Raw genomic sequence first — 24,661 nt, forward strand, 5'->3', positions numbered from 1 at the left:
GGGCCCGTTCATGCAGCAGTTGTACTTCCAGAACAGGTCCTTTTCTCATTCAGCAAACTAAGAACGTCGCCTTTGGCACGGACGGCAACAGTCCCACCTCCACCACCTGCTAGACAGCATACCTTGTCCACAGTTAGAAGACCTACACAACACGTGGTGCCCATCCTTCAATTCTGGAGGTTTAGCCACCATTTCCAGCTTTCACCCTACATGCAGAGACACTTCAAGTACAGGCTTTAAAGGAACAAAGCAGGGTGTCCTTATAATCCACCGACTATATTTAATTCAGCAGAACATTTGTTAAATACACTCAAACTGCTTCTCAGTCAAATGGAGGAGATGTAAAAGCACGTGAACTAAGAAGATATTAGATCTTGAATAATTAAACTAGTGGCAGTGTAAGAGGTAGGCCATGGGGGAAAAAAACCCCAAAAACCTTTGACTAGCAGTTTATTTTTTGATTTCTCTTTCAGAGTTAGGAATAACTGTATATTACAAAAAGAATATGAATTTTTCAAAATATATTTTTTTCACAAAAAATTGCAACTTAGTATGTGAGCAGCATTTTTAAAATATACATATTTTGAAAATGCTTAAAATTTGAAGTTTTGAGTTAATTTACCATTGAAAGCACTTTTTGAAAACTTTTAGCCATATACTGATATGCATATGGAGATGCTAAATTATTTTTTTCTTATTTTTAATTTTCTTTAATGTATTTTTTTCTCCTTGTAGATAGAGATGCCTATAATTATAAGGTCCAAACCATGATTTAACCTATGATTTCATCCTACCTAGATGCCATATAATATACTAAATACTGGGGCAAAACCACCATGAGAACACCATTGCGAGCCCAGTTCCTCAGAGATTCATAAGGCTAAGCATTGCTAAAAATCTGAAAGAAATTTATTGTAGATACCAAACTCAATAGGGACAGCTCTGTTTGAATTTTTGCTACAGAAACCTCTGAGTGCCAGTACAGCTACTGAAGGAAATCTTTACAAGACATTAAAAATAGCTGAAACATTTTGATACATTTAATATTTTATGTTAAATTTTCAGTGATTCAAAGATTATTTAATTTCATTTGAAGAGGCACAGTCTTTACTTACAATACAGTTGAAGGTAAATGCATCATTCTTGTTTCTATAGGAATTACTTTTTCAGAGGTAATGACAAAGAAAGTATGGTTGTGATCTACTTTTTCCTTCCTTTTTCAGGTCTTATGGCAAAATAGAAGTACAACACGCTTTCAAAGTCCCTTTCTAATTAAGTGCTAATGGGCTCTTTTGAAAATGCTTTTAAATTGCGTTATGCACATCCCTCCTGATAGGAAAAAACAAGTCTCATCAGCTTCAATTTCTATATGGAGCCCTGACTGAATCACCAGCAGTACGGAAACATTTGATTTCTTGTTCTGCAGTGTTGTTTCATCTCTTCCGAAAGTCAAATACCTACTGGTGAAAGGAAATGGTAGACTTCTCAAGCTGCACTAAGGTTGGGCATCTTACTGCAAAAGTACATTTTGTGATTCACAAAACATGCTCAATGCTTTGAACCGGTCATCACAACTGAGATTTGACTGAAGAGACACAGGTGTGTTGTTAAAGCTTTCTATTGCTCCATTGTTTAATGAAGTTCCCTTTGGTGATCCCTTCTGCATAAGTTTCAGTCTTCAATTTTTTCCAGATCTCACCTGTAGCATCTCCTTTCTTCAAGAAGAACTCCAAGGGCCCCAGTGATAACGTGAGCATTTTCCTGTTCCTATTTTTAGTTTGTAGTAATTCAGTCTTTATGTACAGCTATCCTGCTTTGTCTTTCACTAAGACTAATGTGCTAAAGGTGGTAGTATTCAGAAGAGACTAATTTATTGTTGAAAGTACACTTAGAGTAGATGTACTACTTTATCTTGCTATTTATATATCTTCAGAAAAATTACACTGAACTGGCAATTTTTAAAAACATCTATATGCAATATTAAATTTCCATGGGGTATCAGTGCAATTTCCTCGGAAAGAATTGTGCTACTAGCACTTCACAGAAATCACAGAAATGTTTTCTGGGTTTTTGTTTGTTTGTTTGTTTGTTTTTGTTGTTGTTTTTTTTTTTTTTTTAACTAACTACTGTGTAACAGCTGGGACTCAGTATTAATTAATATATTTGGGCACTTGATTTGAGACCAGTTCAAGGAACATTGCAATATGTTATCAGTGCTTTATAAAAATTGGTTAATTCAAAGAAGTCAGCGAGTTAATTGCTTTTGAATTCAGGTAAAAAGCAGTTTGTTTTATGAAAAAATAAAACCAGGTACCATTTTACTGTGCTCTCCCAACTTTGCAGGAACTCTCAATCATTTCACTATGGATCATTCCTTCTTATTGTTTCTCCCTGCAATATAGTATAAACCAAAGTTCTCCTGTGTGAATGTTTAGCATGATTCTGGATTAACAGTGCTGCATTTTACTGATGAGTGCATTATATGTATTATTGCATGATCAGATGTTGGACCAACACCAAGATAGTGTTCTTTAACTTCATATTTATCAGTGGTTATTTGGGCGGCTTATGACACAGAAGGAGCCAAGATGAAACAGAAAGTCTTGGTAAGACTTTAACCCTAAAGACTTGGTAAGAAATTAACCCTAAAGCTGACAAAAGAAGCTAAATGGAAAAGCTTCTGCTGTAAAGACAATTTTCTTATCTGTGAAGAATGGCTAGCTACCAGGGCTACTGCTTGGGGATACTGCTTGAAAAAAAACAAACAAAAAACCCAAACACTTAACTTTGGACATTGGTGGTAAAAGAATAAATGCTATATTTCACTTGTGTAAGTTTCCTTTATTCTAAGTCTTCCACCATATGGATTATGTATGTTTACATTTACCTCACACCCTCTTACGTTAGCAAAAATCTGTGCAAACTGTGTATGTACACATACTCATACCCTTATGAAAGTGAAGGGAGAATGCAAAATATTGTACAACTCAGTTACTATTTGATTCTTTGAAACTTTCATGTCACTGCTCCTACCGGTAAGTAAAATTCCTCAACTACATCAATTTTTCATCCATTTTAGAATATGCAGGTTTCTGACGATTGCAGCCTCCAGAAGCTTTCTACAGACAGGGATATGACAGGGATAGGACTTGCTGCCAGTAAAAAAACCCCCAAAAACAAAAACAAATCCCCCCCCCCCAAAAAAAACCAACCAAAAAACCCGCAAAACCCCAACAGATCATCTTAGAATCATGTTAGGGACTTCGTACTGCTGCTCCTGAATTGCTCAGTGTAAACCTAACACTCCGTATCCGCCATTAAAAAATGTGTTAAATCCGACTATTTCAAAGAGTACAAAGAACGCAGAGTGAGGTGCGGAGCTCCAAACCCCACGCAGCACTAACTTCGCAAGTGCAGGGAGGAACGGGGCCAGCAACTGCTCTTCCATCAGCAAACACAAGCCAAGCAAGCGACGAGGAGTCTGGAGACGCCCTCACACCACCGACGCGGTCAGCGTCCTCCCCGCAGTACGGTCCCGGGGAAGCCTCGGACGCGGCCGCCTGCAGAACACAAGGCCGACAGCGACGGTCGTCGCTCCGCAGCTGCACCCCCGTCCTGTGGAGCCCGTGCCCGCCGCCAGACCGCAGGCAGCCCTCGCCCGCATGGCCTCCCCGGGGCGCCGGCGCCCCCTCGCCCCGCCACACAGTGCCCTCCTGTCTCCCGCCGTCTCTTCCGAAGCGTGGCCGAAGCGGCCCCGAGCGGCGCCGTCGGGCGTGCATAGGGACGGTCCCGGCGCGAGCTGCGGGGTCCCGCCGGCCGCAAACCCCCACCCCCTCACCGCGCCGCCCTTGAAATGGCCGCCCAGCCGCGCGGGTCTCCCCTCCTCTGCGCCCCCCCCCGCCGCTCCCGGGGGAGGCACACCCCCGAACCACGGCACCCCGCGGAGCCGGGGGCGCCCCGACCTCCGCGCTGCGGAGCCGCCCTGCTCTCCCCGGAACACGGCGGGGAGGGAGCAAGGGTGGAAGAGGGGGGATCAACCACGCCGCCGCCCGCGTCGGGGAGGCGGGGGCACTGCTTCTTGCGGGGCTGTGGGGGCGCCGCACGCGCTCCCTCCTCACGGCCAGGAGGGTTAATAAAGGCCGGCGGCCGCCTGCCCGCGGCCGGGGGCGTCTCTCCGCGGCCCAGCCGTCACCGGGATAGGGGCCGCTCGCTCGCTCGCTCGCTCGCCACTCCGCGAACCGCTCTGCCTCCCCGAGGTGCCGCCGCTGCCTCGGCGGGACTCGCCGGCGTGTGAGCCGCCGCGCGGAAGGAGCCGCTCCGCCTCTGACAGAGACGCGCCCCCTCCTCCCCTCCCCACCGCCCGCCCGCCCTCACCTCGAGCTGGCGCTACCAGCCCGCTCTGCCGCCGGCGCCTCGCCCGTTCGCCACTGCGCCCCGCTGCTGTCCCCCTGGCGCCTGGCCCCGCCGAGGGGCAGGTGGCCAGCCCAGCCCTCTCCCCCGCTGCGGCTGCTGCGTCTCTCGTTCCCCGCTGCAGGGAAGTCGCAGCGGCGATTGCCAAGCGGGAGGAGAGGACGGGAGAGGAGTGGAGCCGCCGGCGGCTCGGGCAACGCGCTGCGTCTGGGTCTCCGGGGATGGACTGGGCTTCGTCCTGCGCCTCAGCCTGCCCGTGGAGAGGAGGGCGGTAATCGTCCGCCCAGCCCGCCAGGGAGGAGAGGCACCCCGGTTAAATGTCACGGCTCCCCGTCCGCTCCCCGCTCCACCCCGCGCATCGCTCACCTCGGGAGGGGGCTGTGAAGGTGGCGGCAGAGGCAGCCTCGGCTGCGGCGCACCCCACTGCTGCTCGCCGTGAGGGAGCGCCCCGGCAGCCGCCAGGTAAGCGACGGGAATCTTCCCGGTGCCGTCGGGGGTGGCGGCCGCGGGGAGTCCGCCTGTGAGGGCAGAATAAGTTTCGCGGGGAGGCCTCTGGAAGCGAAGAGGATCCCCGCGTCGTGGGGATCTGCGCCTCCCGATGCGGGGGCTGCGGGCGGCGAGAGTCGGCGGGACGCGGTGCAGCAGAGCTCTCCACAGCCGACCGCCCCGGCTGGCCTCGTCCCCGGCCCCCCAAGAGCTCTTGGACGAGCGGCGGACGGCGCTGCCCGCCGTGGTGAAGGGGGGGTGTCGGGCTGCCCCAGTGGCGGGTTGGGGGGGCGGGACGCCGTGCCCAGCATCACACCTTCCCTGGGGAAGAGCTTTCTCCGCCGGGCGGGGAACCGTGCGATGGGAGCAGGAGTTCTCCGGGGGCTCCGAGAGACGTGACACAAACACAATAGTCTTTTGTCACCAGCGAAGAGATGCTTCTACACCTGTGTCCGCTGCTGTGATGGATGTGCTCGCTGGAGTACGTGCATCAGTAAAGTGGGTCTAGGGGGGTGATGGTGCTGCTGCACGGTGAAGGCACTGTTTTATCTTCTGCACAGCAAATCCTGAATAGCCCCCCCTTTTAGGGAGCAGCTCAAAGTACATGCAGGTGCTTCTGAACATACCTGTAAGAAAAATAACTGCAAGAAAATCATCCACTGATTCATCATTGTCCAGTCTCTTGAGTCTAAAACATAAGGTTTTGCCAGTCCTGTTCTATAGTTGCTGGAGTAAACAGCAGTGCTTTGAATGTTCTTAAGCATTTTCCAATCTAGCTTTCCTTGCCAAGCAAAGAACTGCAGTGTGTTTTTATTATATGCTGCTGTTTTAAAATACTGTTATTTCAAAAGATTTTCTCGTTTTAAAAAAACCCCTCTCACATAAAAAGGAAAACGCCTGAGCACAGAACACTTAAAAAATAAATCAGATCTGAACTTGCATTGCTTGCCAAGTGCTGGGTGGTGGTGATGGGGGCAGAAAGAAGCACACAGCTTTTCTGTGCCTTTGTCATGAAAATGAGCCATGCAGTCTTTATTTCAGTCAAAACTACAGCACTAGGGGAATGGAAGTGAAAATTAGTTTGCATAGTGTTCATGGAAGTAAGCCATAACCTGTAAAGCCATGAACACAATAATTCTGAAGCCTTACCCCACTTTTTATAGTGACACGTCTGGAATCAACAGATCTACAATGTAAAGTGTGTGTTAGATTTTACCTCAAACCAACGTGTATGCCCTTAAATTAAGATCTAGCATTTAATTTACCATTCAGAATTACAACAGCTGCCTTCACATGACAAAAAAAAAAAAAAAAAGTGCTAGGAGGTAGAATAAAAGGATATGCTTTCCTGAGCTTCTACCTTCCAGTGAAAAACCTAAAATTAAAAGAGATAGTCTCTGTTCCTTCCGTACGCAATCAAGGCACCAGCAGTTCCGTTAGAGGCTACACCCTTTCCAGGAAGTGTTACATTGTAGAGTTGGAGCTGCTATGTGGTCTACCTTACTGTATAATGGGCCACACAGAAGAGTGCACTAATGTCAATATGTTCCTACTCCTACTATATATATATATATACACATGTAAATATCCCAGTCAAAATGGGATTTGGGATTTTTTCTTCAGATCAGCACTTAAAATGATTGACTCCTCAGCTACTGTGCCACCTCCTTATTTTTCTTGAAAAGTGGTGTTTTTGACAGTAGCTAATATATGTGGATCAGAATAGTGATACTATCCATTTTAAGTAAACAGAATATCCCTGAAAACTGCTTTTACTGCTCTGAATTCCCTCTTCAGCGAGTAGGAATAACACCTACATAGATTGAACAACACAAGGTGTGATCAGCTACATAGAAACAGACGGTTTGGTACTATAACAGGTATCAGATTTTTGTTACTGTTCTAGAATCCCGACATTCTGTGAAAGGGCTCTAGGATGAAATGTTACCCTGCGTAGTAGCAGCAAGAGGTGAAAAAATACAAAGTATTAGAGAAGCTTGTTAGCTTAAGGAGATGTCCACAGCTACTGCGATTAATACTCCTTTGGCACGCTACTGTGAACTAATAGCAGGATTTGGGTATCCTGCAGTTAAGAAAAAAGACCAAAGTAACTTGCCCTTTGTAGTTCTGAAGCCGTATCGTTTTTGTCCAACACAGACAGTTAAGGAGGTCTGAAGATTGGAATATTAGTGGCCCTGTGCCGAGTTTAACAATGTAAGTCTGTGTTAGTGCCTTTTTCATATCTTCTATTAAAGCCATTCAAATAGCATAAACACAGGGTGGGTGTGGTTATTGGAGAGGGAGGGTATCGATATGAATTCTAGGAGGATTCCTATGGTGATTTTTCTAAGTCATGCTGATATGACTGTTGCTTGTTTTTAGAGGTTTTGGTTTTTTGTTTGTATACCTTTTGGCTGTCTAAACCCTAGTGAATAAAGTGGGGGCAAAAAGATTAAGGAGTTCTTAAGGCTCTGTATATAGCTGTCTGCTGGTTTATTGACTTGTCCTTTGTGAGAAGGTGGATTTCTTTATAGCTGTTGCTGGTAATTAAAAATCCAGATGATGGACAAATGGAAGGATAAGTGGATCAATTTATATGATACTAGGTATGTATATTGCTGCATTCTCCTATTGCAAAGGAGCTTATTTGGCTACTAGTACTATGATACATTATGCTGAGTGCATTCTAATTCTCTGTGCTTTCTCTTCATTTTTTTGTACAGCTATTAAGGAAATGTAAGAAAATTCTATTTCTAAGTAGTCACTGATTGACATGCCTCTGTCATAAGGCTGATTTTGCTAAGGTGTGTCTAATTATGAATCTTTATAAATTATTGCTCATTTCTAATTAGTACAGTGACTAGTTTAACTGTTGATTTTCCAAAATGTTTTAATCTCATGTGGTTTTAGCCAGATGCTAATTTTTTCACCTGATTTGAAAGCATAAAAACAAGACTTTTCTTCTTTTCTGGAGAGTGTGGCCTTTATGTTACTTAGAGAAACATTAAAATAGGTGAGATGACTCTGTAAAGAATGGGATTGAAATACTTGAAATTTATAGACACTGGTCTTCAAGATATGCAATATACCAATCAATGTTTTCTGTGCTGAGATATCAATATTATTCCCATGAGATATGCTGAGTAGAATTCATATTTGAGCTGCTTCCTGTATTATAAACCTTTTGATTCCTGGGGGACAATTTAATTTTTTAATGATGAAAATCTGTGGAGGCAGGAAGATAAACTGTCATCCATGTTGTATAATGGCATTTTGGTGGCCCATTTTCTGTTGATAAAATGCAAATCTAGTGATATTTTTTTTTTTTCCTATCTGGAACTATTCGATGAAGCAGTAGTTCACGAGATTATTTATAAACGTACTGATCAGAGTTGCTATTTGATTACAGCCTAATCTCTTATTCCTTTTGAAACTGGAGGTAGATATTTGTATCAGCAGACTGTAGGCAAGTCTTGTTATATATTGATATACTGTTAATGTTTTCAGATTGATTATTATTGTAAAAGTCCTATTAGGTCAGTGTGGATATTTGGTGAACACCTCTTCTGTCTGGTGGAATTAGTGGACCATTTAACCCATCTTTCAGAAATATTCCCAATTACATGCAAATAGAAATAAGGGTGCATTGCAGTTATTATTTTATAGAAGGTGGAAATATTTTAAACTGCTTCTTACTATCGATTTGCACTTCTGCTAATAGTTTTCTCATTCCCTTCATAGCAGGCAAGGGTTGCAAGGAAATGCCAAAATTCTACCTGAGTTGGTGTATTTTAAATGGCATAGTCAAAGTAGGTGATTCTTAAAAAAAATTCAGAAGAATGTTTCTGAAGGAATTGTATATCTGGATTTTTATCTGATGGTCCTATTACATTTCCTAAAAACAAAGAAAACTGAGAAAATTGGGTTTAGTTGGGCGAATAAAGTGACATAATTTATTAGCTGTCAGTCTCAAAACTAAAGTTGCAATGAAAGAAAAAGGAATAGAGTATTTGCCAACTTTTGTCATTATTGGAAATAAAACTATAATGTATTTCAATGGAGTCAAGAGAATCATCTTCAGCAGAAATATTTGTCTCTATAAAAATATTTCTTTATTATGGGCTTTGTTTGATTAACTGCAAAATGCCTGTCCTTTGGTCAGATTGAGGAAAAATAATTATTCTATAGTCCTATTTCTTTTTGTTTAGCTAGTATTTATACAACAGTACTATGATTAATATTTTATAATTTTTAATAAACATGTTTTATTTCTACTTTTTTTTTTAATAAAATTTGCATGGCTTCTTAAAGCCATTATTCTTCAGGTGGACACAGATTCTTTTAAATGGTAGAAAACCCCAAATATATCCTGTAAAACTATGGGCAAGAAAAATTAACTATTTTTTAATATTAGAAGTTATACTTTAGAAAATTGCTTTTGTTCTGATATGCATGTTTAATGCCTAGGAGCAACCAGTGGTCACTAGTTAAGTTTATAGGGATTTAGTATCACTCCATACCCCTCACTTCTCCCTGTCCCTCAGCTCTCTTTAAGCCAACCTGTCTTCAGTGTTGAATATTTACAAGAGCCATGGGGTGGCATTTACTGAGGCAGGCCAAAGGCCATCTTTGAACTATACAAATACAGATCTTCATCTCTAAGGGAAGAGTGGGATTTCACTGGAGTCCCCTCCGGCGTTTTTTTCTGTAACTAAGAGTGTAATATGGGGAATCACGTCACTAGAGAAACCAGATAGGCTGGTCTTAGGACAGCTACTTAGATTGTCATCCTCTGTTCACTTTCCAACTTGCAGAACTTTCATCCTATTATTTCCTTCACTTAATCCTGTTTCTGAGGAAACACAAAGTTTTCTTCAAATGGTATTTATTTCTCAGTTGCTGTAATTCATAAAATGCATTTCAACTCAACTTTTGGTGAAGTATTTATGAAATAGTAGTAGATGCTGGTTGTGAAGAGTTTAATGAGAGAATTTCTTGAGGAAAGGCTCAGTTTGGCATCTTCAGGATTCTGTTTCCTTTAATGTAGAAAGGTTTGTGTTCTTCTGTGACAAGTCATCAAATAGATTCCCATTCACAGCACACATGAGCTTCAGCAATGATATTGTCCCATGTCTGCCCTGCACCTTTTGCAGGCCAGTGTGTACCAAAGTCAGTTAAAATCATCAAAACTCCACCACATCTGGAATGCATGAGTTCTGCAGGCAGATACTGTGTGTGGGGAGGACACATACAAAGACTCTACTGTGTTTTATCATATTTATAGAGACTGAGATAACCTCAAGAGAGACAAAAGAAGAGAAACAAACTCCTTGGGAAGAAGGAATTATGCTTCCCTTTAGGCCCTGGAGAATAAAAAGGAGGGAGAGATTTCAAGATTGTGAGACTTTACAACTCTGCAGACCCTTAGTTGGGATAGATAACACCTGTCAGCCGTAGTAAAGAGAAGATAGAGTTTGTGGCTGTTTGCGACAAAATCTCATGTTTCTGAAGTGGAAAGGACTAGGAAAGACTGAAGCTGGAACGGTGGAGTGTGACTGGGAAAGAGAGAGCCAGACAAGACTGTGGCCTCTCAGCATCAATTTGCCTAGCTGTTCTCAGAAGTAACCAACTACACTTATGCTTGAACACTGTGATTCAATTTTCCAGGCATAGCAGTAATTGTCCTGAAAGAAGAGACTGTGTTGCTATTCCTTTCATGGGTGTTAGAAAGTGTTGAGATTCAGAAAGCCACTCATCTTCAATGGCCCCATGTGAGTACAAGACTTGCTTTAGATATTCCTCTGAATGCCTCCAGTGCTGTATGTAACTATGAAAACCAGAACAATTATAAAGAAGAAAAGATGAGACTTACCATTCAATTAAACAGAAAGTATTACTTTGACCATTAGTATCAGTAATAGATTTTTGATTTGAAAGCTAGGAAAAATGTAGTGTTAATAATGTATGTGGGGAAGAACCATTGTGGAAATGCGTTGTGTTTGTGGCAGTACGTGAGGAGGTAGTCTGAAAGAATATGCAGAATTCTACATTAGCCAATGGCTTTATAGGCTTTATAGTACTTTTGAATTATTTTTTTTTTGGTTTTGTTTCTTTTTTGAACTACAGAGGGGGAGTAACCAAATCATTGAGAAAATAGCTGTCTCATGCCAGCTTTTTACTATTCCATTCCCAGTGTAAACTGGCACACATTACAATGAAAAAGAAGCATTTTGGGCTATAGGCAGCATGTAAAAACAGAACATATTCATTTATGAAGTGAAAGCCTTCAAAGAGTAAGAGGACCAGTTAAATTTGAGATAAAATTCCTCTGTGCTCACAACATAAACAGACCCTAGTGCAAACAAGAATTCATTCCAATTGGGAATGGATTGAGTTTGCTAGAATAGGTTATAAAGTAGATAAGTAGATTCAAATAAGCTTAACCCCCAAGAAATTCTTGTTTCTGTTGTCTCCATAGACAATGAAGAGGAAGTAATTATCTTAGAGTTATTGCAAAGGTAGTGAAAAGATGTATCAAGGTAAAAGGCAGTGGAACAATTGTAGAAATTAAACTGCAGTAAATAATAAGCTTGCAATAGCCTGCTTCCTAGATTTCTAGAGGAAATGCATAGCTGAGCACCTGAGTGACTTCTGAATCTATAATTTATTTTTAAATGCTATTTCTGATCTGGAGGATAGCCACTTATTAGGAAGAAAAATTATGTCAGGAATTAATAAATAGTAGTCAAACCCCAAGGAAGTAATTCAGAAAAATAAATGAAGTCAACATCTCAAAACATCTAGATGAAAATATCAGGAGGATATGATTGCTGCCCACTTTAAGGAGACAAATATACAAATGTGCTGTAATAACAGTCTTGTTCAGCTTCACTCTCACTGCCAGCATGGCTTAAAGTGAATGTACAGTTACATTCTTATTATAAAATACTTTTCTTGCTGATGACATTTCTTCAAGCTGTTCATATATTGTTTTAAAAAGCTTGATTAAAGGAACAAAGTTGCATGGGTGTTCTTAAGAAAAAAAAGAGATTGTAAATAATTTAGTTTTTTTATTCTTTGCAACCAATGCTTCTCTCTTTTTCTCACACCATATTCTGAAAATGGAAGTTATGTTGAACCATTAGGTCTTTCCTATTCTTTTAGGGATAGAGTTTTCAGAATAGGAGTAATTTGGGACTTTGAAAAAACTAGTTCTTGCAAGAAATAGATATAATTTCTACTTTGACATTGAAGTAATTAAGTAGTGGGCAGTCTTATGCATTGGGGACTGCAAAATAAGCCATCAAATTACTCCTGTCAAAAAATTAATGGGGAAAGACAAGTTAAAAATCTTATATGTGAAAATAAAAAAAATATTAAGAAGGCTACAAAAATCTTGCTTAGATTTTTTCAGTAATTATTTTGTACTTTCCCTTTGTGAACAGTTTTTGCAGTATTGAAAACAGCCAAAGGTAAAAAAAGAAAAAAAAAACTGTGATGTGTAAAAAATTAAAACCCTGCATGTCTTAAAGATTAACATGCTAAAGCTTTGAAATGGAAAAAGTAGAGATATGATAAAGTTATATAATAGCAAATATTCTAGTTTCTATGATTTTTTCCCCATTAGACAAACAAAAAATCATGTGATGGGTAAAGAAATTTGAATTACTATCTATTTAAAAATTAGTAGTCCATTAACCAAACAGTATTGAAGTAAGAACTTCAGGATTTTTTTCCTAAAACCATAGAGGTATTATAGCCAGGCAAAAATTTTTAAACAGCACTAGAAGAACAAAGCACGAGTAAAAAAAATTTAATAAGAGTGCTCTGAATATCACAAAAAAAATCTTTTGCACTATGCCATGTTGCTCAATTGCTTCCCTGGCTTTGGGAGATTTATCTTTTGCTCTGGGGCTTTAGCTGTTGGCTGAAGTTATTTACACTGCTCAGAAGGAAGGGTACCAGAGAGTAGGAACCATCAATTTAATTGTTGCACCATTGGTTACTGCACCACTAACCAATCTGATTTACATGTCTGTTTGACCAGTACATGCTACGCTTCATAGCCTTGCTTAAAAACAGTTCACCTTGCAGTGAGTAGACAGTAGCCTTCAAATACTTACATCAACACCTTGGTATAATCATGTAGTGTGTTATAGCAATACACCATCTTGATATTAGATTGTACAACAACAAAATCTGAATTTTTACTTCTGCTTAACATTGCTTGATTTTACTTAAAATCTTGTTATAAGTGGTTTTTTGTTTTATCTTTAATTTGAATATACATCAGGTGAGAGTTGCAGAGAGGAGATTATGGTTAGATTTAACAGCTAGGAGGCTCAAACAGTTCACTGCTCATTCAGTTAGGGTAACAGTACTGAATATCTGGTGCATCTGAAGATAATGGCTTTTTTTTACTGTTGCCTTTTATAAAGCAATGAAGCTATTGCTTTGTCTGCAGTTTGGAGACAGTTGTTTAGCTAGAAAATGGAATTTTATGGAAGTAAGGAAATGTTTCATATAGAAGAATCAATCTTCATCATTGTAGATGTTCTGTATGAGGAATGTATGTTACATCCATGGCTGCTGGAATTTTCACTTAAATATGTAATCAAGGTTACTATGTAATCAAGTTTTATTTTATTCACATTCTAGCACAGTATTATTGATAAATTGAAGGATACTAAATGAGTGTCTGTAATGTATTGAGAGCCTAAATTTCCATTTTAATTACATCCATCCTAACCATATGTTGCTTTTGTTGGTACTAGTAATATTTTATACGCTTTCTGGACACATGAAAAAAGCACTGCGCAAGGATGGTAGAGAAGAGGACATACAGATAACTGGTGCAATTTTTAAACTCTCTACTTTTGATTGAAAGAGATATCAGTATTGCTGTCATCAAGTACTTTCACTCTGGACATCTCCTTGGATCAGCACAGAAGTAAAAAAGGAGAGCAATGAGATACTGAAAGCCGATATAGCTGGAAGTTCCTGAAACTTCTTCAAAGGTGGTGTCAGACATGCAAAGTGAGTTTGGGCTATATAACGGATATGCTTTCTTCAGCAGCTGTCAAAATAGAACATGTTCTGCTGTAGTATTTTATTTGAAGGCAATATGATCATATTTCTGATTTGAAATTGGGAATAACTCTGGAAATTAGGTAATGGCTTTGGGGCCATGACAAGTTACCAGCACATTCTATTTCATATAGGCTATTCAGTTAACAAAACTTCATAATTTACTGTTTGTTCAGCATTTATGAAGCAAACAGAAAACTGCAGAAAGTAATCTTGTAATATATACATAGTAATGCCGTCCTTTCTGTTGATCTAAATTAAAGCAATTACATTTTAAACTAACCAAAAGGATTCACACTAGAAAAGCTTACTGAAATTTACGGTGAGCAGCATAACTTCAGGTTCTTTTGAAACTTCTGCTCTACCAGTCTATGTACACACATGCAGAAATGACCTGCTACTCTTATAATACAAACTTCTGTCCATTTAAAAGTTTAGTATATAGTTTTGTATACATTTTGATGCAAATTTGAAATCTGAATTCCAAAATAATATTTCAGTGACTTGTAGTTAGTAAATATCCTATGAGGAAGCATGCTATTTTTTTAGGAACAACTGGTAATAATGAAATATACCACAAACTGAAAAAAAAATATCAATATTTCTACTTTTTTCAGTATCCCCCATGCTTGAATTCTTACATTTTTATACAAGAAATCCAATATTTAAGAATATTTACAGACAGGCTTCGCTTAGAGTACAATAGGACCATTTTCTGTTGCTGTCAGGAAAATAATTTAGACCTGTGTATGAACTATGTAGTTTTCTCTTTCTCCTGCAATTTAATTCCAGTTAATAATTTCCAGTACATCCTTCAAAGGGAACAACAGAGCTACTGCTCACTAATACTTATTCTGTGCTATTTGTAGAGCACTGGAAATATTAACTCCTTTCCTAACACTACATTGTGAGGGGTGATGGTAGTTTCTTCCTTTGAATCTGCTACCAGTAGCATTTTTGCTTTGAAATGCAAATGCTGAGCTCTCTTGAAGAGGTAAGTGCATGACCTCTGATATAACTTGTTATTACCCTTGCAGCTTGTTTCAAAAATGTTTTGCCTGAGTAAAGAACCAAGAATACTCACTCTGCATCACATATTAATGCAAACTTTTTTATTTATAGTGTCAATCACTAGATGGCACTGCTCTATGGTCTTTTTAAGATGTTACATTTTCCTTTTCTTAAAATAATACTTTTCTTCTCTGCTATATGGCATAATAAATTGTTACTGGTTTAGTGGTATTATTTATCTGAGATTTGTGGCAAATTGCAAAAAAATTGAATTAATATATTTTAGAGGAAGGTTAAATCCTTGAACATGATGTTTCAGTTAAGTGTTTGACATGAGGAGAAACATGCGGTTTGCTAGTCTCTGTTCCAGAACTAGTAAAAATAGAAAATATCACCAAAAAAAAAGCCACAAGGAGAATGCTCTTCAATTTCTGTGTTTGTTGATATCTTCGCCAGTTGTAAATCAGCATGTTAAGTGTATCTTTTACTTCTTGGCAGGAAGGTGATTGTGTAATCCTGAACTTGCTAGCTGGCAATTCTAGCTTTTCTAACCTTCAATTGCTCAGTTGTCAATGCAGTCTTTAGCCAAGTGCATAAGGAACAAAAAGGTAGAAGACAACATAATCCCTTCTGTCACTGGAGTGCTAGCACAGTGTATGGCTGATGCTATTGATTCAACACACTTCTGTGAATAGTCTGCTCTACTCACAGGTCAAAAATGTACTTAGGACATATCACTACAACAACACTGTTACTAGACAGCAACTACAAAATTAAAGGGTCTCGCAGACGTAAAACAATTAGCAACAGAACTGTGTCATGAAAAGGAAGCAGGAGCTGTTGTTTGTGTGTGGTGTCTTTTCAAAGTTTAGGGTAACATCACTCACTGTTAATGAAGTTAAATATGAAGTGGTAGCAAGTTTTTTATGAGTGCTGCAGAGGGGAGTGTCTTAAAGTCCTTATGAATTTGTCTGTTTTACTCCCATATTTTGTTAGTTTTTTTTATTAGGGCACTCTGGCACACTGTGGCTCCACATCTGTGTGGTTCCTTAATTATTTGAAGAACAGTATAAAAGAGTACATGTGTCTAATGGCTGCATATAAATGGAACTTCTTTTGATCTCCAGTAAAGCTGTCTCAGGAGTGTTTTCAGTTCTGGCTGGAAGAACTGCAAGGCATTTTTTAACCAGAAAGTGACTGAGATTCTCTTAATATCAACCTCACTGTGGGATTCTTTCAGGAGTAGGTGCCAATACTGTCACTAATGACAGCCAGTAGGCATTCTCTGTTGTATAATTTTGAATGACTGAAGGATCAGACACTAATTTTTGAGCTTGTCATTTGCAAGGAATTCTATCCTTTGGAATTGGGATGGTAGTTGGACCTGTGCAAGTGATTTTGGGGTTTATTTCCAGAGACAGGATTTACTAGTCTAGCTTTTGATGAAAATTAAATTTGCACTCCCATGTGTTCATGCTGTGTGACATAATGACTGTGAGGCTTTAAATGAATGGCTATTTTCAGCTTGGAAATTTTATGTGCTTGATATGTAGTGGCTATCCTTTCAAAAATGCATTCACAAAAAGAAAACAGTAAATAGGTTGAAACTTTCAGAAAATATTTTTCAGAGACAAAACTATAGATACTTTGACAGAAAATGTTGAAGTTCTTGCATGAATGGCTTTTCTAAAATTGGCTTTTTTTTAATAACAAAAATGAAATTAAATTATTTTTCTTAAATTACGTAAAAAAATGAAGATGTAAATTTCATTTTGCATTTACTTAATCAGGTTACTCTTGTGAAATTTTAAATAATTTTAAATAATCTTCACTTCTGGCTTTGGTGATGGTGATTTGCCTTAGTGAGAGCTAGATGAAAATAAATTTTGCAGAAGTTATAAATTAATAATTTTGGAATTTCACTAAGGATTTCCAAAGAAATCAATAAAATTTGGTTTCTTTCATAATCCATCATTTTTGATGTGAAGATTCTGGGGGCTTGAGTTTGGTGTTGGCATGGTAATACTCTGCTCAAGAGGGTGTCAGTTTACATATGTTTTTAGTTAGTATTTTCAGATGAAAAGAGAATGCAGGAGGAGGCAGTAGTGGTACTGCCTTTGAATTGGAAGAATCTAGGCTGAAGGATTAATTGCCCAAGATGATGACACTGTTGTTGATATCTCCATGCTGAAACCAAGTGTTTTATATAGGCATATCAGTACAAGAGTACTTACTGGCTTTTATCACCTGTTGGTTTCCATAACAATATGCTTGTGTCTGATTTCCAAATTTGCTGTACCATTTTAAAGAATGACATTTGTAGACTTTGCCAGTGTTCCGGTGGGTAAACCATCTCTTCACCAGGACCTGAGTGAGCAGTGCTGTTTATGAGTACCTTTCACCAGTGCTTGGAATCTGAACTTCATTCTGTATTAATTTCGGAGTACAGTTCACTGAATTGGTGACATATCTTAAGAGATAGTGACTTATCTTAAGATATATATAATTGGTGAATATCTTAAAAGAGACTGGATGAAGTATGACTGAATTATAGAAGAAATATCATATAGACTACATTGTAACAACAGAAATGTCTTAAAAATGAGTCACTTTCCTATACAACTAGGAAAGGGATTTTAGTAACACAGGATAGTATTGCTGTGCCTAAGGCTGTTCTGTCTTACTTGACTTGAGTTAAACTAAAATCTTCTTCCCCTACTCCCCTCACTGCCTTGCTTTCAGTTAAAGCTATAGAAAACCAGACACACATTTTATACTCTGGCAGGAGAATGAGGCTGCTGTATTTCTGTCTTTGTTTCCTTGTAGAAAACTTAATGATAAGGGTCCTATTTTAGTAAAAGTTGGGGGGAAAAAAACCCTCCACTATAAACCATAGAAAACTTTTTTTTTCCCTTGGGAAATGGCCTCTTGGTTGTTCTTTTCTTTGATGAAGTAGTAATCCAGGTACTTAGAGAATATTCAATAGTGGTTTATTTACTGTGTCTTAGAAGACTGTGGAAGTTTCAGATATTTCTTCATTTTTTATTTCAAAGTTACTGAAAATCAGCTGCTTTGTTGTTGTTAGCAGCTATTAGGATTTAAAACTGAAAAAGGGTCTAATTCACTTCTGAACATATGCACAGTTATGAAGCTACTACTTTGTATGAAATTATCAAACAAGAATTTGGGGCTATTTTATTTGTGAGGGTATAGAGACTGCATTTATATATAAAATACTGATTTTCTTTGAATATGATGTATATGTATATATATATATATATATATAAAAGCACCTTCTTTACAAGTGTTGTGAGCAGAAAGGGAGCATCAAAAAAGATTTGTCAGGGAGACCCTGCCATTTAATCATGAGATTCAGAAAGGATCACTTTCCTTTCTTAATACCTTCTCAGAGAGACACCTAAGTGCATCTGGAGTCAATCCTAATAAGTCTTGGTCAATGGTTTAGGTCTAAAGGATTCTATAGGTGCAATTGACCCTTTATATGACTTTGTCCTTTGTATGATTAAGGATGGTAACTCAGATGTATTCATAAGGATAAAATAAATTTACTTATTTAAATAGATTGTGATCATGTAAATGATTAGTCTAAAAGAATTCAGAATTTTTAACTACAGAATATAGTTAGTTATATATAGGTATAGTTAGAATATAGTTAGTTATAACTATTATAGTGAAATATTTTTGAAACTATATTGAAGCAATTCTATAAAAGCTAGCAAAATAATTATGTGCAGATTGACATTACTCACCCATATTAATGACTATGGGGAAATCTTTTTCACTCAGCCTTGAGGTGTGTCCTGTTCACACACCTTCAGATGTGTCCTAACTCAAGGAAGAAACCTCCACACACACTCAAAAAAGACGATGTATATTAGAAGACCCTTCCATTAAAAAGTGGGATGTGGCTTCTCCAGTATAAAGTGGTTGACTATCAGTCATACCTTTAGGCCAGCTATGTCAGCTCAGAAGCTTTATGTAAGTCATTACTGCTATCACTTGTTTATTCTCTTACCAAAATTTTGCCATTGACTGGTGCCAGTTTCCTTCAAGATAGACATTGTTCTTCCCATCTTCAGAATATTTGGCTTTGAGATTGAAGAGTCAGTCTGGTCTCAGCACTCTTCAATACCAAAAGCAGTGCAACTCTGTCCACCAGGAATACTTTTTGTAAAATAGGGTAAAGCATGAACTGTTTTGCCTTTAACCCTTACTGAGGCTGGGCATTCTGCTACCCTGCATTTCATGACTGCAGTCAATCTAAAAATATTTGCAGTTTTTTATGGACAGTGAATACAACTAGATACCCTAACAAATGCACTCAACAAGTCGTTTAAGTTATCATGGACAGTTACTGCTCTATAGAATGTAACATATTAAGAAGCTGTAGAAAACACTGAAGCTTTATTATAAATACTAAATATAAATGCTTCTAATGGTGAACTGTATGAAATGGTAAATAGCTTTGTGCACTATAAGAGCTCTTGAGAAAGTTTTAGAGATATCTGACAAGCTTTTCAGTAGGTTGTACTTAGTACATTGCACAATAACCTAGAATTTCAAACATTATTAAGTTTTGCCTACAATATCATATGAGTTGATCCATCTAATGAAGTTGTGTTTTCTATAAGTCTCAGGGGCTTAACTGAATTGTCCTCAAACAAGTAGTCTAAATTGTACTGAATAAACACATTGGTTTTGTACTGTACAACATGGTGGCTTTTTTGTCATAGCAATAATTTAGTGAACTTATCTGTACAGACAGTTTGTCAATGCTGGGTCTTTGACAGTAAAGTCAGTAGAATCAGCTGACAGTAAATTTGAGAGGAGGAGTATTTTCTGTACCCATTTATGAAAATGCATGTGGTACAGAGTGCATGTCTGGCTTTTGTTCCTTTGTCAGAGTATTTTTTAGACAGTAAGAGGAAACAGTACGCTCTTTTCCATGACCCAACACGCTGGTCTCAAAGAAACCAGATAAAAATCAGACCAAAGACTTGTCTCCATAGATATTTTAGGAAAAGGATATTCTTCCAAGGGAACAGCCAGACTTCACCAGATTATCTGTATGCATGTCTTTGAATTAATATGTGTAAGACAGTTGTGGAATAGTGGGTATGTAAACCCAACACTTTCAGGTTGTATTACAAGGAAAGAAGTACAGAGGCCTCTAAGTAGGATGGTATTTTCTTTCTCCTTTAGATTGAAGTAAGACACAATTATCTTAATTATACATTAATAATCTGTCACTTCTTTAAGCATTACTTGAATATGGTACAACAGAAGTTTAGAGTTTTCAACAAGCACATATATACATATTTATAGAGAAAATTCTCTTATTTTTGTTAAGAAATTTAACATTTCTTGTAAAAGTTTGATTTTTATTTTAGGAACATGAAGAATCTTTTACTGCTGTCATAACAAGTTCTTTGTAGCTTCTGTCATTAAGAAAGAAAAATGGATATTCCTTACATGGAAATAAAAACATTTATTGAAGAATAGCTATAACAATGGCTATCTTTTAGTTGTTTGCCTTTTAACAATTAGCATTACAATGATATATTGGACTGAAAAATATTTTTGCAGGTTTTCTAAATAGGCACAATAACAAGAATTTCACAAATCACTCCTAGCAAAAAGATATCTATTGCCTAATGATTGCTGAAGGAAGTCCTGTGATGGAGGTAGACCAATATTTTAGATTGTAGATAAATATGTAAATAGAAGTTATGTAGTACTGAGCTTTCCAAGTGGTGATTGAATTAATTTTCCGTTCCTCTCTTCCCATCCTTCTCTCTCCTCCTGTCGCCTCTCCACCCCTACCCTCTGCACAAAAAGTTTTAAAAAGGACTTTATAAGTAAGGCTACTATGTTCTTATTTTACTACAGTTAAACAGGCTGTTTTACTATGCCACTGTAATTCAGTTGGAATTTCACAGCCATTCAAGTGGTACAAACTGTTGTATTAAAACAATCTTGTAAACCAGTTCAAGATTTACTCAATTTTTTAATAGCATTCTTGCTTTGATTCAGCATGACAGCTTTTTCATAGTGTTACTGGAAAAGTCATGAAGCACTTAAGAAAGTGTGCAACCATTAAAAAAAGGCATTACACATGCTTTTTAGCTCTTTTCTGAACTTTAAGTCACTGATGATCTTTTGACTTTGTCTTTTGCTTCAATATAAGCCTCAGTCTTTTTTGCTTTTTTGGTCTTTATACTCCTTTTTGTCCCAATGTACCCAAATTATGTAATGATTACAAACTTTTCTGGGGTGAGTTTTCATGTAACAGTGCTATTCTTTTTCAGGAGGAATGTAGGTATTCATACTAGAAGTAAGGTTAATACAAAACAAAATTTAAAAATGGGTTGTTATTACTGGTAAACATAGTGAAAGTATATCTGCTCAGCCTCTTTTTTTCACAGCATTTTTTTACCAATATGCTGTTTGAACTACTTCGTATTTTTATTTTTCTATGGAGTTACTGAGCAGGAGATTCTGTAAGTTTTGTTACCACAAAAAGCTGATTTTCAAAGATAAGCCTTTCCTTTCTCTAGATCCCTGCAAGAGGGACTGGTTTGAAAACTGTCATGCCAGTAAGATTATACTCTTTCTTCAGTGCAGTTTTCAATTCAGTAAGAAGCATGCCATCTGGTGAAAGTGACTGATTCACTGTTACTTCTGCCCAAGGGAGCAAAATGTGTTTCAGGTTAAAACAAACAAACAAACAAAAGGTGTAGGGCTGGAACCTACACATTCTTGGTAGGAAATGATTTATCTTTGTCTAGAACTTTGACATAAATGATGATGATGTGATTTATATGAGGGGGTTAAAAAAAATTGGCTTAAAAGTGAAAAACTTTTACAGTATCATGATCATTTGATCAATATTCATTTACTGTATGTAAGAATCATGTATAAATATATTTCCTCGACACATTATGTGCCATTGCCTTTTATCTTCTATTTGAATAAAATTTCTCAGAAAAAATAAGTTATTTACCCCAAATACAGATTGTGTTGAGTTCAGCTGATGGTTTTGAATTTGTATCCAAACAGCCCCAGCATTTTGCTTGAATACTATTAAAAAAAACCACTGTGTTTTGTTTTCAAAAAGAGACATTGAAATTAAATTTGTTTCATTTAAACTAGATTTTAATAAGACCATCAGGAAACAAATAGAAATTTGCTCAAAGATTTTTACAAATGGAAGTCATCAGTGGTTAGGGTTAGTCACAAAAGTCATTCAAGGCTGTTCCAGAATTGATCAGTACCTTCTCTTGAAAATCAAAGGATCTAAAATACAAAAGGCAGTTTCAACATAACATTCAGGTGAAGGGATAAGTCTTTATCTCCTCCTTGCCATTAAGTAGCATCTCTGTGATGCTAGTGGATTACTCAAATATTTTAAGGGCCACTGAGTAATAGCGTTATCTTAGGTTATGGGTACTGAGGAAGAGGTGTGGCTGCCAGATAAGTGCAGTTGAAATCAAAAATGGAGGTAGTTGAATTTATGAAAGGCCAGTAAACATGGACATATTCTGACAAATCAGGCTCTTCAAGCTGATAATCAAAGATTAACAGTGGCACTTGTGTGTAGGTCATTTTGTTCTTAAATTCTTACTCTGTATGACAGATTCAACAGGTTTGTATCAGGATAACAGATGTTTGAAGGTAGATTCCTGTGGTTTTCTTTCACATGGTATAGCCTAGACAGTATTCTTGATAGGAAAGCTTATTTCCAGCAGTCTTTCTCTCACAGTTACCTTCTTTGCTCCTGTTTATATATAATCTGTTATAATCTATAATCTATATATAATCTGTTTCGTCTTGTTTCCAGCTGCTTTTACATATATAGGTTAAGAAGCAGTCACAAAGACAGTCAGTATTTGAGTCCTGAGGTTTCTAAGTCACAAGTCATGAGTCTGAGTTATATAGAAGGCAGATAAATACCTGATTTATAGGTGTTTTAGATCATGAAGGCTGCCATGAACTATCCTAAGAAGAAACTAAGTGATACCGTTGTCATATCAGAGATGGATAACAGGACTTTTCAGAGTTGGAGGTTTAAAATATGAACAGCATGTTACCTCAACATGTCACTGTAGAAGGGAAGTAGAAATTTTATTTGGGTAAAAACCTCTTAAGATCATCGAGTCCTTCCTCATCATTAGCACTGGCAAGTCCTTCACTAAACCATGTCTCTAAGTGTCACATCTACACTGCTTTTAAATACCTCCAGGGATGGTGACTCAACCACTTCTGTGAGCAGCCTAGTCTACAAAACGCTTTCAGTGAAGAAATTTTTCTAAATATCACATCTAAGCCTTATCTGAGGCATCTTGAGTTCATTTCCTCCAAGAGAGATATTTGACCAGTAATTATTCTTTTATTGACCAAAGGACTGAAAATATTTTCCTTCCTTGAAGTTGAAATTTTTCAAGTGCTCTTCTTTGTTTGACTTTGGTTCCTAAAATATCTCACCGGTCACTCCATATGGTACATACCTTCCTGTCCTTGTTCCTTCATTTGTGTATTATGTAGTGGGAGAAACAAGATTCCTTATTCCAGAGACCAAAAAGGAAACTAAGATTTTTACACATCCCATCTTGTAAAAGGATTTTCCTCAGAGATTTAGTACCAGTCCCACAGCTCAAAGACTTAACTCAAATATACTGTGTTTTGTAATGCACATCCATTTCCTTAGAGCTACCATGCTACTTCCAGCAACTGAATAGTTTAGTTTTTTAAAGTGCAAGAAGTCATAAGAGAAAGTTTAAAAGTAACAGATAAATGCACTCAGATCACATTCACCTTGAGTGAATTGACCCGTGTAAAGTAAATATTCTAATTCACTTCTCTGGTAAATAGTCCTCAGGGCATACTTTTCTGATCAACCCAAGCTGGATTGATCTGAATGAAAAAGAGGTTTTTGTTTAAATTGATTTTCTTTGCAAGTAGGCCAAGTGTTTGGTCTTGTTGATCATGAGGCTGTATGAGCACTGTTGTATGTGCAAATGATATACTGTATCATTCATGTCGCATTACAGAGGTGGATTGACTTCAACCAAACTGGGACAGATGATCTGGGAACCATCAAAGCAGTAGGCAACAACTTAACATTCAGAACTGATATTTGCTAATGGTGTTCTGTGTGTCTAGAGCTATATGCTTTTTCTTTGTAAAACTATGTTTTTTGTTTTGTAGTTGGGCTTTTTTTTTTTTTTGGTTGGTTGATTGTTTTGTTTGGTTGGTTTTTTTTTCTATTTTCTGTTTCTTCTTCCTGATATTCAAGTAAGTGACATTGACAATATTCCTGAGCTGAATCACCCAGTACAGACAGCAAATCTTGAATGGACCTAGTAGATATGAAAAAAAAAACTACACAAAAACGCATTAAAACCAAATCACCAAAAGTTCAGTAGCTCTGAAATGTTGTAAATATTTGTCACCACTTAGAACTTCAATAGCTGCAAGTAAAAATTTCTGAGTTTAGATTATCAATTATATTTTAGGTTTTTTTAATTCTTTTTATCATCTCTGGTGGAGCAGTCAGCCTTGGAAAACTTAATACATGCACCGTAAAATGTCAAAGATTAAAATGTGGGAAAGGTGTGCTGCGGGGGGGGGAAGGAAAAGCTTTTGG

At 38.0% G+C, this 24,661-nt stretch overlaps 2 protein-coding genes across 3 annotated transcripts in view; one reads left to right on the top strand and one right to left on the bottom strand.

The window, feature by feature from the left end:
* LOC115915360 overlaps window positions 1-5,567 on the bottom strand; it is a 64,116-nt gene extending 58,549 nt beyond the window's left edge. The window contains exons 1-2 of the mRNA XM_030968722.1: window positions 5,523-5,567; window positions 4,777-5,310 (exon numbers count right to left, since the gene is read on the bottom strand). Of these exons, the coding sequence (XP_030824582.1) occupies window positions 4,777-5,310; window positions 5,523-5,567 (579 nt within the window). The remainder of the gene's footprint in view (window positions 1-4,776; window positions 5,311-5,522) is intronic.
* Window positions 4,285-24,661, top strand: part of LINGO2 (leucine rich repeat and Ig domain containing 2) — a 489,656-nt gene continuing 469,279 nt past the window's right edge. Inside the window, exon 1 of one of the 2 annotated variants that reach the window (XM_030968283.1) lies at window positions 4,285-4,872. The gene's annotated coding sequence lies outside the window, so the exon portion shown is untranslated. The remainder of the gene's footprint in view (window positions 4,873-24,661) is intronic. The other variant, XR_004061487.1, reaches the window with a different exon arrangement.

This window comes from Camarhynchus parvulus, chromosome Z (assembly GCF_901933205.1).
Source record: "Camarhynchus parvulus chromosome Z, STF_HiC, whole genome shotgun sequence".
Classification (NCBI taxonomy): Eukaryota; Metazoa; Chordata; class Aves; order Passeriformes; family Thraupidae; genus Camarhynchus; species Camarhynchus parvulus.